The sequence below is a fragment of the Sodiomyces alcalophilus genome (genome assembly GCF_042370955.1).
Source record: "Sodiomyces alcalophilus JCM 7366 unplaced genomic scaffold ACRALscaffold_4, whole genome shotgun sequence".
Classification (NCBI taxonomy): Eukaryota; Fungi; Ascomycota; class Sordariomycetes; order Glomerellales; family Plectosphaerellaceae; genus Sodiomyces; species Sodiomyces alcalophilus.
In genome coordinates, this window is record NW_027263535.1 from 3,521,297 (window position 1) to 3,536,322 (window position 15,026).

At 46.6% G+C, this 15,026-nt stretch overlaps 2 protein-coding genes across 2 annotated transcripts; one reads left to right on the top strand and one right to left on the bottom strand.

The window, feature by feature from the left end:
• Positions 1–3,535: 3,535 nt before the first annotated feature.
• ACRALDRAFT_2042323 (uncharacterized protein) lies at positions 3,536–5,072 on the top strand (the record flags this gene model as incomplete). Its single annotated transcript, XM_071021234.1, has 2 exons — positions 3,536–4,928; positions 4,987–5,072. 2 exons carry the CDS (start codon positions 3,536–3,538, stop codon positions 5,070–5,072), a joined length of 1,479 nt encoding a protein of 492 aa, XP_070875141.1.
• A 133-nt stretch (positions 5,073–5,205) lies between these two features.
• ACRALDRAFT_2103577 (uncharacterized protein) lies at positions 5,206–7,560 on the bottom strand (the record flags this gene model as incomplete). Its single annotated transcript, XM_071023142.1, has 4 exons — positions 5,206–5,951; positions 6,033–6,658; positions 6,719–7,146; positions 7,204–7,560. 4 exons carry the CDS (start codon positions 7,558–7,560, stop codon positions 5,206–5,208), a joined length of 2,157 nt encoding a protein of 718 aa, XP_070875142.1.
• Between the last annotated feature and the right edge of the window lie 7,466 nt (positions 7,561–15,026).

The window sequence follows — 15,026 nt, forward strand, 5'->3', positions numbered from 1 at the left end:
ACGTAGGTCGTCCTTTAGGGCTTGGAAACTGCTGTTAAAATACTCCTTTTTATTAAATATATCGTTACGTGTACGAATAATCCCGTTCCTTCTAAGGCCAGGAACCTAGATACGGTAAATATTAGTTAAATCGTATTCTATAAGGTAGCCGATATAGGCCCGCGGCGCTAGCCGATTTTAAAGCTTTCTAGACCTTATTAGAGCTGCTCTAGTTATAGGAAAAGCTTTATAACCAAAAGCCCGAAGGTGGCCTAGCTATGGCTTACGTTAATAAAGGACCTCGAACAGGGTCTTCCAGCCAAGGCATTATTTAGGCGTTCTGTTTTATACGTAAACGGTAGTAGGAACGACTTTAACCTATAGGAAATTAGGTAATTAGGAGTGGATTCGTGTAGCTTATGCCTTTAGCATAATAACAGCCCTAGATCTTTCGGCACCACCGTTCTAAGCGGGGGTCTCTATAAAAGAGGACTCTAATTAGATACTAAAACCCTTAGCTAAGCCCTGTATTTCGAGCGATTATATTAGTTTGTTACTATACTTAAAGACCCGTACCTGCCGGTTAAATTAACTCTGAATCTATCGGATATATTAGTTTATAACTATATAGATATCGGAGGCCCTCTTTAACATTATAATATAGCAGGCCACGAATCCGCTATATCGATCCGTGAAGAATATAATCCGTATATAGCCCTCGGCGGTTAGTAGGAACTCCATGAAGTCGATTACCTACCTCGCGCCGGCGTAGCTTAGAGCTATACGAGTCCGCCGGCTAATCTAATGGCTTATCTTTGATTAAGTGTAGGCGTTACACTCTACTATTCCTAGCCCCTTTAGTTTAACGCCCTATAACTACTCTTCTAGTTACTTTATTATATTAAGGCCAGCGTGCCCTAAACGGAGATACTATAGGTTGCCGTTACCTTAGCTGGCTACCCTCTTCTCTTAATTGGTTTTCGGATTAATAGATTCTGGGCTAGAAGAGTAGTAGTAACGGGGGCGTTAGTGACTAGAAAAAGCTCTAAAACGGTTTAATCGTAGTGGATACTTAGGTTATAGAGGATTAATTAATCGCGGCGGCGTATATAATTATTTAGCGGCTCCTAATCCTACTAATAACCGTTCTAACGTATCTTCTTATTAGAGACTAGGTTATAGATAAAATCTTTATAGTGGGCTACGTCTTTTAGCCGGAACTTTATCAGGCCGGCCATTCCTTTTATTATAATAATAACGTCTTTATATCCTTAGATCGGCACCGTTATAGTGCCGGCGATTATAACGTTACTAGGGCGGGCCGGCTTATAATCCGTAAATCTGCTTTTATTATAGAAAACGTAGGAGGTGGTACCTAAGTCTAATATAGCAGACTAACATAGAGGATATACGGCGGCCGAGAGGGCGGCTACCGGGGCCTTTAGCCGGCGTGACTCTATATCCGTATATAGTCACGCCTCTTCGATGACTTTATTATTATTATCGCCGTTTCCGCCGCCGCCACCGACTTAGTTATTATTATCGGTTACTTTATAGTCGGCAACGGCGGTCCTCTTCTTCTTATTTCGGGACCTAATCTTCTTTATAGCGCTTTATAGGTCCCGGTCTATTTTAAGGGACTTCTCTATAAGCCTCCTAATAGAGTTATTAGCTTAAAAGCCCTCCGGTGCTAACTCTAGGAATAGTATCTAGTAGCCCTGCAGATTATAACCAGTCCGGTAGTACGCGGGGTACTTATCCTTATAGAAGAGGGATTATCGGCGCTTAGAGCTTATATAGTTAGTTAACTTACCTTTAGGGTAGGTACTACGGCCCCGCTAGGCTCTAGTCTGGTTAGTCCTCCCGGCCCGTTATAGTCTATTATTATCGTCGCCTAAGTTTAGGGCCAGGAAGGCTATAGTTTTATAGCTTCGAGTAGGCGGCACGTTAAGTTATTCCGCCGCCTTCTTCCCTTCCGCGATAAGGGTTATCGCCGATACTATTTTAACGTCTAGCGTTACTTCCTTTTTATCCACCTAGTTACCTAGGGCAGGTCGTATAGCGTTAAAGAAGTCGTTAATCTAAATCTCCCGGGGTTTATTATATATCCCGATATTATAATAGTCCTAAAGCCGGTCCTGCTAATCGTCTAGCTAGGCGGCCACCTTCCGTGGGTTAATAGGCGGCTTATTCTTATAAAGATCGTAGTTCTTTTAGGAGTCTTTTATACTAGTCGCGATATAGGGTACGGCGTCGGCTTATACTGCTATATAGATCTCTTCCGGGGTTATACCCTTTATTACGGCCTTCCGCCTCTTCGCTATAATAGACTCTTCTACCCACTTAAGTATACCGTTAATACCCTTCTAATAGGTCTTATAGTCTTTACGATCTTCTTTATATTATCGGTAGTCTTCGGTATAGGCGGCCTTACCTATAACCGTTGGCTCGGAGATATTAGTAGGCTGCCCGTTAACGTTAGCGATAGAGGCGTAGGAGGTAAATTCGGGACGGGTAGCTCGCTACGGCCTAAGGGCAGGATCGTTAAGGCGTAGGAAGTCCTAAACTCTATTACTACGGGCCCTAACTTCGTAGACTCATTACTATAGTTCCTAGTCTTCGTGGCTTATATAGATAGTCGTATTTAAGGTTATAGTTATAGCTATAGACAGCTCGGCGTAAATAGCTTTATAGGTTATTAAGTAAAAATAAGACTCTTAATTATTATAAATAGCGTATATTTAAGGGACTCTCTAGGGAGACCTTATATTTCCATAGAGAGACCTTACACGTGACTTCTTCGTGGAATTTTGTGGGGCCATAACAAAGCCGTGAAGCTCCCTAAGTATCCCATACAATTTATATGTACAGCTTGAGTAGATACCTGTACTTGACATTTCTATTTGAGTTAGGTACTTTAGTGGCTACGATTTCGAATCTACTAGTAAGTACTATTATTCCTGTGCCCCTTTCCTTCCCTGTACCAGATAACTTAAGGGCCAGTTTTAGGCTGCTTATGCCTTAAAAATCACTGACTTTAGGGAATATCGAGTAGTGGTGTAAGGTAAGACTACCTAGTACAGTACAACGTATAGTTAGGCGTGTACATAAAAAGAGATACGGTACTTAAGCGGCTTTATAGCATTATCATAGCCCCACAAAAATATCACGTGTAAGGTCTCTCTATAGAAATGTGAGGTCTCCCTAGAGAGTCCCATATTTAATTACGTAAAATAAGCGATCGATCTATTAATTTAATTGACTCTATAGAAATCTCTGATTATAGTGCTAAATTCCTGCCCTTATTCCTGCGGTAGATCCACTCCCACTTCCGGGCCCGGAACAACCCGTTCCGGACCTGCTTTGGGCCAGCCTGTGCGACAGGACGTGGTACGGGTAAGGCTAGCATCTTATTGCTCTAACCGTTGCGATTCTCCACAGCCTGCCTGAGCTGCTGGCCCTGTGAAGTTGGCATTCCAAAGGCCCTAGCTGTCTTCTTACACGACTTCTGATCCTGCTGCTCGCGTTATATTGTTTTGCATTATCCGAGGCAATAATGTCCGGTACTGTCGTGCCCGATCAAGCGCCAGATACCAGTTTGGAGTCACTCGTGGTTGAAAATTCGAGAACAGCACAGTCCATTTTTTGCACCGGAGGCGTGCCATCATCCAGACGATGGAGGACAGACACACTTCACAAGAAGTCGACCAATGAGGACCTACAGACTGATCATCGCTATGTCCTTGAGTATGCGAACGTTCGAAGCCTTCCCGAGTCTATTGCAGCCAGACTACCTCCGGTGGGTAAAATACGGACCCCAGTCGCATCGCAAAGCACACCGTCACAAGGTGAACGACAAAAACCAGTCATGCTTCTCGAACGACCCTCCACTGGATCTCATAAACCCGGAAGCTCTGAGTTTTCCGAGCCGCTCGTGCGGGCCCTTGGGGACTCCGATACACTCTCGCCGGCGCCAACCGCATCATCCAGTAGGCCGCTATGGCATCCGCCTTGGAAACTCATGAGAGTCATCTCCGGCCATCTAGGCTGGGTCAGGTGCCTTGCCATGGAACCGGGAAACAAATGGTTTGCTAGCGGATCGGGAGACCGCACCATCAAGATCTGGGACTTGGCTACTGGGTCCCTGCGACTAACCCTGACCGGTCATATATCTACGGTCCGTGGTCTTGCTGTTAGTTCTCGCCACCCATACCTATTCTCTTGTGGGGAGGATAAGATGGTCAAGTGCTGGGACCTTGAGACAAATAAGGTGATTCGCCATTATCATGGCCACCTGAGCGGTGTGTACACGCTTGCCCTCCACCCTACCCTTGACGTGCTTGTCACAGGTGGGCGCGACGGTGTAGCCCGGGTCTGGGATATGCGCACAAGGAGCAATATCCATGTGCTATCGGGTCATACGGCAACAGTATCGGACGTAAAATGTCAGGAAGTCGATCCCCAGGTTGTCAGTGCGTCCCTCGATTCCACCGTGAGGCTCTGGGATTTGGCTGCGGGTAAAACCATGACCGTCTTGACCCATCACAAAAAAGGCGTCAGGGCTCTGGCTGTACATCCGAATGAGTTCACTTTCGCAACTGGCAGTACAGGGAGCATCAAGCAGTGGAAATGCCCTGAAGGTGCCTTCATGCAAAATTTCGAAGGCCATAATGCTATCATCAATACTTTGAGCGTCAACCAGGAAAATGTATTCTTTTCAGGTGGTAAGTGTAAAACTGTCATTCTCGCCTCACGGTTAAGCTCTACTAAGTCTGGCCGAACAGGGGATAATGGCTCTATGAGCTTCTGGGATTGGAAAACCGGTTACCGGTTCCAGTCTCTCGAGACTACTGCGCAGCCGGGCTCACTTGATGCGGAGGCCGGCATAATGAGTTCGACCTTCGACCGTTCGGGGCTGCGGTTGATTTGCGGCGAGGCGGATAAGACAAGTCAGTCCTCACTCTCTTCTTTCGCTCGAATATTCACTAATTGTAAAATCGAACACAGTAAAAATCTGGAAACCAGACGAACAAGCGACACCGGACACGCATCCTCTGACATGGCAACCATCAATTACGAAGCGAAGATTCTGATTTTGACGCACCATTTTATCACTACGGCCCAGTAATGTAGGTTGTCGGGATCTGAAGTGGAGGAACCCGGTCCTTCTTGGGCTCTTAGACAAATGAAACAAGTCGGTCGACCGGACGCTGTTGGTGTCGGATTCTATATTACAATGCCCAACGCATTCATGTCGGCATCGTCTCGGAAGGCCATCCTGATCTCTTCTTCGCCTATTGCCAGTCGCACCTTCCCTGGTCTCTCGGCCAATTGCGCTTCTAGGACTATTATTCCGGCGCTGGCTAAATCGATAGCACAAGATTGGAAGCACATGTCCTCCCTTGCTACGAATTTGGCACTAGGGCGGTTATGAATAAGAAGCGACGTGGCCCCATTTATCGAATCTTGTATGCCGGTGGCCGAGGTCCCAAGCTCCAGCTTAACCATTCGCTCACTTTCACTTACTATATCCCCGAAAGATGCCTCTCCCGTCCCGCTCCTTCGCATCTTGAGAACGAGAGCCACGAGCAGTACTCTATGGCTCAGCGGTAAAGTCTGAAGGTACTGCTGAATGGGGTTAGAGGTGGCCTCAAAGATGGCGCGTTTAATGGTAGTGATGGTTACTCGACTGCATCTGTTGTCGCGGCTTCGAATGTCCTGGTTACCTGACCCACGTCCCTTGCAGCCGGTTGTGAATATTTCGGCTTGGAACTGGCCTTCGGCAAGTTCGACTGCTCTCCTACAGATATCCAGCGCCCTCCTTGCATCACCGCTGACGGCAGCAACTTTCCGGCTCGCAAACTGTACAGCGTCTGGCTCCACGATATTTCCAGGAATGCCGTCTAGCCTTGATTGTATGATCTTCATCAACTGCTCGTGTGTGTACCCCGGGAACGTTATTCTTGTCAGCCCTAAGCGCTAGTTAGTTGCCAGCCTTGGGTCCATGGTGGCCTCGAGGCCCACCAATTTTTGACCAGGAGTTTCCAACCCACCTAGGCGACTACTGATCTTATTACTCAAGGTTCTTTCCGGAAGATCCATAGTATTAGCAACAGCAAGGACGATCAGCCTGCTGTGTCGGAGTGCCGGCCAGTTAAAAAAGTTGTACATGACACTCTGGTTTCTCGTTACAAGTTGGTCCAGTTCATCCATCAACACCACGCACGGTATACGCCGTGGACTTGGGTGACTGAACTCTCGCTCAAGGAGATCCAGGGCCTGAACAGGGCTGACGCGGTCGCGTTTGAGAGCTTCCCACAGGAGACTATAAGCTTGCTGTGGTTCCGTAATCTTCATGCCGTTGATCTCAACAAATATGAAATCATCCAGCTCGTCAGACACAACACACCGCTCGAGCTGCGCGATTGCTTCTCGAACAGTAGCCGTCTTGCCGGTTCCAGGAGTGCCGGCTATGTAGATGCAGCTGCCGGTACCCTCTGCAATGGCGGCCTCGAGGTGAGAGTAGACCGACGTGAATTCATGCTCGCGGCATGGTAGACTCGAAGGTACGGCCGCAACATGGAGGCGCGAGCGAGCCAGCTGGAACGGTGACGACTCACTTTGCGTCAGTCTCCGGGTAGCCAAGGGTGTGAATGCGAGGGGGCTTTTGACAAGGATACTGCAGAAGATGTGAGCAATTAACCGGCAAGGGTCTCATACATGGACATGGCAAACCTACCGCTTGCGCGAGGACGGCGTTGTAACCGTTCGAACTTTAGACTGTGGTGTTGATATTCCTGTTCTCGTCTTCCTTGAAGTTGCGCTTTCTATCTCACTCTCATCCTCGTCGAATGCAGGGTCAGCTTTGGGAGACTGTGTTATAGATGAGCGGTGCCTCCGAGCTGATTTGGTATTAGACTTCACAAAGTCGATTAGGCGATAAACGTCATCCTCGGAGCCCCTATAAATGTCCTCCCAAACAAACTCGTCAGTGTACGTAGCCGTTCTCGTGTTGCAACCGCGGCGGCAGACGAAGACTTTGGAGAAAGGTGGCGCTTTTCCGGTAGGGTATCTTTCCGCGAAGACTGCGGGGGACATCACAGTGGCCTTGCCATTGATGGCCGCGAGGGGATTGACATCCCATGAGGGTGTGACGTAGAGTTCATTCTGCATGGTAAGCAATGACACTACTGCGGAGACGCACAGCCAGCTATTAAAACGTACCAAGAGAAAATCGGTTCGCTTTCTATTCTTGTTGCGAATTTCACGTTCCGTTGAGAACCACATGAAGTTCGCGGACTTTTCGCCGTCGTTATCTTCAAGGAACTCGCAGATAACAGCAACCCAAGCTTCATGGGAACCCTCTGCCTTCAGCAAAACGCAGTCGCCAATGAAGCAATGGAATTCGCCCAACTGGGCACCAATGATCGTATTGCCTTGTGACTTGGGAGCGTTGTTCGTGTCATAGATCCATTCCCAGGGAACGTCCAAACTGCCGAGCTCGTCGTCTGAGTCATCCCTCAAAACCCCAATCCGTCGCCGTTGACGGGGTATAGATAAATAGTTTGAGCCTCCACGCATCTTATAGAACTGGGTAGTTGATAAATCTGGGAAGTGTAGTCAACGCTGGTCAACATAGCCGGCACGAAAGATGTTTCTGTGCTGTCCAGCTCGAGGCTATCGTGTGTCGCACGGGCTGGCCCGCAAAGGCACGAAACTAGTTATTCCGGGCCCCAAATTGGATATAGGGAGCAAGGACAGGATTTTCACGAGTACCGGTATTTGTACCCCCTGTTCGGTATTTGCTGTCCACTCAATCCATTTTTGGAAGGTTACGCGACCGCGTGCATAAGCAAGATCTTAGCCGTATATACTGCGTACCTATACCTTACACAACTCTCCTTCCTATTTATTTTCCTACTATTAGGACTATTAGTGTATTCTACTATTCCATAGTAAAAACACTAATAAACGTAATTTCCGCCGTATAAAGTATAGCCCCGGCCACCGCCTAGGGGGCCGCCACGCCGGCCCCCGACTCCTTTAGGACCCCCTAAGCCCTCCGGCCCCCCGCGAGAATAATACTAGCCGTGTCTAGCCCTCTTATAAACAGAGGCTGACCCTTAAAAGCTCCTAGGAAAAGAATTATTATCTCCTCCCCTAACCTAATCTTAAGCCCTATAACCGCGATTAGGACGAAGAATTTAGGATAACCTCCTATTTTTCTCTTAGGAACTAGGAAGGTAGCGCCTAGACCCTAACTAGGCCCTGCCGGCCCTATAACTCGACTACCCTATAGAATATAATTACTACTAAACTCGCTAATATTAGAAAGGCCTAGGAATCTTTTTACTATATAGGAAAAACCCTAGTTAATTCTATCGAATATACCCTTTAGGAGCTATCCGGCGATTACCCGGAAATACTAAAGTATTACGTCGACCTTCTTATAAACACACTCACGAACTTTATATCCGGCCACTACGCTAACTATATAAAGCTATAACTCTAATAAGGATTAAAACCCACCGTTAATACTATAGCAGACGCTAGGACTATACCTAAGATAACATCCTATACTAATATCGCCGCCGCTAAGTCCCTTTCCCCTTCCCCCTACTTTAGCGAGGAGCACCGCCGCCTCCTACTACGCCGACCATTGGTAGTATATAGACTATACGAGTTTAGTCGACCCTGCTATTATCTATTAAACCCTTATTAAATACCATAAAATTAAGGATAATAGTATTATAGCGTTAACTCGGGTTCTAACCGGTTTTATAGTTACCACTAAGGGCGTAAGAATATAATAAGGGCTTAACTGGAACGACCGTAAGTTCTACTATCCCGACCGTAATAAGTGGGTCTATATAGGACGATAACGTGATACTAAATGTCCCTAAGTACCATAGCCAATTTGTATATAGAAGTTAAGTAGGTATATATAACTATTATATCTATGTATCTTATCTATCCCACCTTATCTTATCTTTTTTTTTTTTTTTTTTTACTATACACGTGTTATCTTACCTTCCTGTAATTAAAGCTATTTATAATATATAACTATATCGCGACCCTCGATAACTATAACTACCGAAGATCGACCCTGTGGTTCCGGCCTCCCGGAGGACCTTTTTCCTTCTAGAGAGCAGGCATATAAAGCTCTTATTTCTTAAGCGTTCTTAAACGGTTATAGCCTTACTATCCATAAATAGTATCCATGTAGTAGTAAAACGATACGAGTTACGTATCGTTATAGGAAGGGTCAGGTTTATACGCTAAGGCCCTCTTAAACCCACGAATCTAAGCGCCGGAAAATAAGGACGTAGATAACGGCCTGCTCTTTTAGGGTTAATCTCTATCGTCGCGATAACGGCTAGGAGGTAAAGGCTATCGTTAAACGCGGCGGCGGTAACTCCTTTTCCTATAACCATGGGTAGATTAAGGCTAGTGCCTTTCCTTAGTTTCGCTCACGGGGCCTATAGGCATAGAGACTTAATATTATCTCTATATAGAATAGCGGTATTCGCCCCCGCGATATCGTGACGAGGCTCCGCGATCCTAAAGTCCCGGGATAATAGCCCCTTAAGGTGGTTCGGAGCGATATTATAAATCTACTCGCTTAGTATCGCTATAAGGAGCTAGCTAGTAAGACTCTAATCCAGTGGCTTTATAAGGTAAGCTGCCCTTACCGCTATTATCTATTTATATACTAATTTCTTAGCAAATTAATAATCAGGGTAACTTCTTTTACCGCGATTAACACGATAGTATAGATCGGATCTAGTGCCTCTTTATTGCACTGCGTTCTGCTATTTCCCTTATATAGCAGGCTCCCGATATCTTAATTATCGACGCGACGTATAACACGAATAAATTTAAGATACTATTACTTAATGTTTATAGCGTATCGCCGCTTCGAAAGGCCTTTTAAACGGCTATCGTCTTCCTTTATAAAGAGAAGCAGAGTTAATATTTCTAGGCCCTTAAGACTCTAACCGAATATCTCCTTACTATCAGCGTGCTATTACCACGCTATATTATCACGGACCAGGAGCTTACCCTACTAAACGCCCTAAAACCCTATATAAACCTAAGATACGTTCCCTATCCCCTATACTATTAGTATATTAATATAAACGTGCTTATAAAAAGTAAATCCTTTTTCCCTAAGGCTATAAAGACTAGTAACGGAAGGGTTACTCGCTACCCTACTTTTTAGGCGTTTTTAAAGGGCTAGAATACCCTGGTTACGAGTTTAACGGAAGAGATATTCGCCTAGCGACTTAGAGACTTCGAGTAACTAGGAAAACACCCCGAAAACGCAGTTAATTATACTATAAATACGTGGATCTAGCCCTATAAAGAGAAGATTATAGATTACTTTACGAATAGGGTCCTGTATTTTAGTCACCATACTATATCTATCGCAGAGTCCTTTTACGCTAGCCTTAAGAGGTATATACACTCCTTTACCGGTAATCTAGTAACTATCTTCCGTAGCTTAAAGCTATACTCAAGGAATTAAGAGGCGGACTTATAATTAAAGAGGAATAGTCGATTATATAGGTAGCTGGCGAGCTAGACCCACCTTTTCCGCGTAAACGCCCTAAAACGCCCGATATTAGTATCGTTTAATTGCTCTTTTTAAGCCCGTTGTGCGCACGCACAGCTTCGCTTTACGTAAGCCGTTGTTGTGCCGTAAAATGGGTGCGAAAACGCAGCATGGTACGCACGCAAAGCCGCCCGAAAATTCTAAGGTGGCCCGTGCGCCCGCCGCCTAATTAGAGCCCGGGCCTTCTAAACAGCCCGTATAGACCACCTAGCCTCACACCGAGCCACCCACTAAGCCACGCGCACAGCCGTAGCAGCGCACATAAACGACTAAGTCAATATAACGCCCGATTCTAACGTAATAAGACCGACCCGGCCGCCCTAGCCGCCGCGGCAGCCCCGAACCCCCGAATTCGACCCCGGACCCGGCCCTACCTAGCCCTACTTTTCCTAAAACGGCTAGGGACGGAGAAGGGGATATAACTATAGAAGACGCCGATTCTAACGACGATTCTAACGAAATAGCCCGCTATAAAACGCCTATATAAGCCTCTAAACGGGACTATAGCGCCTCCACAAGCCCTACGCCTAGAGCCCCCTCTAGGACCCGTATAAACCGGTATATAGCCGACGATTCGGAGGTTAAAAGCCTCCCTGGATCCCCCTCTAGGGGCCCCCTCCAGGACCCCTTCCAGGGCCCCCCCCCTACTAAACCTACTAAAAAACAGGGTCTAGTTAGCTCTGCCTAGGCTAAAAAGACCTAAAGACCTGCTAAAGAATTCCCCCCTCTGCCCTAGAAGTCGACTAGTTCGGCTAATAAGGCCCAGGTTAAAGGACTTCTCTAGCAGGCTTTTTAGCTAGTTTAGCAGGCCTATAGCCTTAACGCCGCCCCCCCGATTAAGGCCCTTCTTACAGGGCTTAAATCCACTATCGAAGGAACCCCTACGGGTCCTATAACCCCTAGAGCACCTATTACCTCTACACTTAAATAGAAGGTTAACGAGCTAGCTTAGGCTATTCGTAAACTTATAGAATAATAGCAGTAGTAATAATAGCAGCCCCTTTATAGTTAGGCTACCGCTAAAGGAGCTTAAGCCCCCTCGGGAGCCATAGGCCCTACAGGGCCTACAGGCTCTACAGGACCTACGGGCTTTATAGGGCCTGCCCCTCCCCCCCCTACTGCTCCAAAAAACCCGAAAAAGGTCCGAAGAGTAGTTCTCTAGCCTACTAAAGGACAATCCCTCGGGGAAATCGACCCTCTCGAGCTTCGAACTAGGATTAATAAGGTCCTAAAAACCCCCGCTATCGTAGTAGTTAGCTCCTCGACTAAGGGGAACCTAGTCCTAACCCTAGGCCCGAAATACACTACCGAATAGCTCCTAGAATTATAAAATTAGTGGTTTAAAGAGCTAAAAGACCTGCCTTTTTAGGCCCCTTAGCCTATTAGCGACTGGTTTAAACTAGTCGTTAAATAGGTCCCGGTCCACCCTTTTAAAGAACAGGACCCCTTTACCGCCCCCTAGGAGGATTAGGGCCTCCGCTCCGGCCTAGGCCGAGGCCTAGCCGGTATAGCCACCGAAATCATAACCTTTAACCCTATTAAGGTTATAGGCTAGCCTAGGTGGCTAGGCCGCCCTGACCCCCTATTTAATAGCGGCACTATTATCCTAGCAGTGCCTACCGAAGCAGAGTAAAAGCACTACCTAAAATTCGGCTTATAGATCGCTGGCTAACGCCTTAAGGTCTATAAATATAGGCCTATTACCCCGAAAACCCAGTGCTCTAAGTGCTAGAAATTCGGTTATACCAGGGGCACCTATAAGGCCGAAACGACCTATTTTATCTACGCCGGTAACCACGAGTATTATACCGAACACTACTATAACCGTTATAAAAAATACGGTATCTGCGTCTATACTAAATATCACTACTATAACTATAACAGCGACCACCCCCCGGATAGCCCGGATTATAAGGTTATTCGAGCTATTAAAGCCTAACTATTCTTATAAATAATGGGTTTTTTAGCTTAGAAAAAAGCTCGAAAAACGGGCTGCTCTTTATCTAATATAACGCTAATAAATAATAACCGGCCTATAAATCGATCCTAAAACAGGCTTTAGAGGCTTTGGCTAATATAGTCCTAATTCAGGAACCCTACTGCTTTTAGAAACCGGAAGGCTAGGTGATTAAAAACCACTCGGCCTTCTACACCGCCCCCCCTACCTCCTATACCTCCCAGGTCTTCCCTCTTAGGCCTAGGGTGCTAGCCTACGTTAGAAAGGCTAGTAATATCGACTTTTCCCTTCGAAACGACCTCCTCGACAACCTAGACGCTTAGATTATAGAGGTCTACTTCCCCTAGACCTTCTATATCCTACACGTCTATAATTAAGAAGAGCTTAACCCCTCGAAGAATACTAGGGGCCCCCGCCTCTCTTTAGGCACCGCGGGCCCCCCTAGACCGTTCACGACCCCCCCGGGGCCTCCTAGCCCCCCCTCGACCTCCCCCTCCTTTTTAGGCTCTATAGCCCGCCCCTGGACGGAAGAAAGGGTCCTATAGGGCCTCTTAATCCCTAGGCCCGCCCTTATTATAGGGGACTTTAATAGGAACCACTAGCAGTAGAACGGGGCTATATCGAATTAGGATACTATTAAGGCCTAGCCTTTAGTAAACTAGTTAGATAGCCTCGGAGCTACCTGTTTAGTAGACCCTAAAGAGGTTAACCTATATAGAGGGACCCTGATTAGGGATAATTTACGCCGGGAGTCAGTTATAGACTTAGCTTTCTACACGCCCGGCTTCTACCGCCTCCACTTTAATAGCTAGAGGTATATCGATAACACCACCTCCGACCACTATGCTATCCTTATCTCGGCAGCTGTTCTAGGTCCTAAAGGCCCTATAAACAAAGCTATCCTACCCGCTTATAACTATAAATTAGCGGACTAGGAGCTATTCTCTAGGTCTCTAAAGGACCTAGAACCCTAACTAACCCTTTAGCTATAGTAGGCGATCAACGCTATAGATTAGGACTCTATAGGTCACCACCTCTTAAGCTCTATTACTATAGTCCTAGAGTCTTCCACGCCTAGGCTTAAAGTAGTAGAGCGTTCGAAACCGTGGTGGACTAAAGAGCTAAAGACCCTACGAAAAGAGAGTAGTAGGGCCTTTAGGGTCTTTAAGAAAGAGGTAAAAAAGGGGGCCCCGGCCCCCCGGCTTACCCCTCTTAAAGCCGCCTAGAAAGTAGCCCGAAACGCCTACTATCACGCTATAAAAACAGCAAAAACCGACCACTAGGAGGCCTTCCTAGCCTAAGCCGAAGGCAACGAGATTTTTAAGGCGTATAGCTATTTTTTTTTTTTTTTTTTTATTCATTACGCGCATGCAGCCCTAGAGCTATGGCGCGGCGGGCTATAGCGCTAGGCGCTATAGTCCTAAAAGACAGCTAAGTACAGTGCTATATAGCAGTAAATCAGTAAATAACAAAGGAAATCCTCCGTATTAATCTGCCTAATACCCTATTCTTTACGCTAAAGTTAGGAAAACCAAACCAGGAAAATCAGACCGCAGAATCTATAGTAATTTACCCTTTAAACCACTCTACCGTAGCTATCTTAGTAGCTAAAAGAAAGGCCTGTAAGCCCTATAATCCTTTTTTAGTACTAAATAGCAGCGGTAGAGTTAGCGGTAGGCCTGCTAGGGCTTCCCGCAGGGCGTCTCTTTCTGCCCTATAAATAGGGCACTATAAGATTAGATGCGCTGTATCCTGCACCGGGGAGCCCGGGCAGGAATAGCGGTCTATAAAGCAGTTTTAGGCCCGTTTTTAGTAGGGTCTTAGGTAGCCGAATCCGGTTTTTAACTGGATATAGGCTAATTAGAGCCACCGTGGGCCCTATAAATACAGGGGCTTTCGAGAGAAGCGGAGGTTATCCTGAACTAGGCGTCTATATAGGCGGCCTAGCCGGACTGTTTTACCCCTTTTTTCGGCCTCTTCTTTAGCAGCCTAAAGGGATTTCCAGTCAGCTATCGTAGCTGCGTTTACCCTGTGTTTTAGGTGACTAAGGGTAACTAGCTTAATAGATTTAGTGGCTTTCCCCGGGTTAAAAGCCCGTTTAGCTACCTTATCTGCTAGTTCGTTGCCCTCTATCCCTATATAAGCCGGGACCTACTAGATAAAGACCGAGGTGCCTTATTATTTAAGGCGGGAGATATGGTTTTTAGTAGTTATAGCCTACTACGAGGGGCCCTGAAGCTTCTGAATAGCCGCCTATGAATCGCTAAAAATATAGCACTCTAGGGGCCTAGAAGACTGTTATAGGGCAGTCTCTAGGGCCTGAACTATAGCGTATAGTTTAACGTCGGCGACTTTAGCAGAGGGGCCTAGGTTAATTCCTAGGGCTTTATAGGGCCTATTAACGGGTAACCACTATATAACAGCGGCCGCCGCCTGCTTAGGCGTTATAGGGCCCGGGTAGCCTATAGGGTGGCC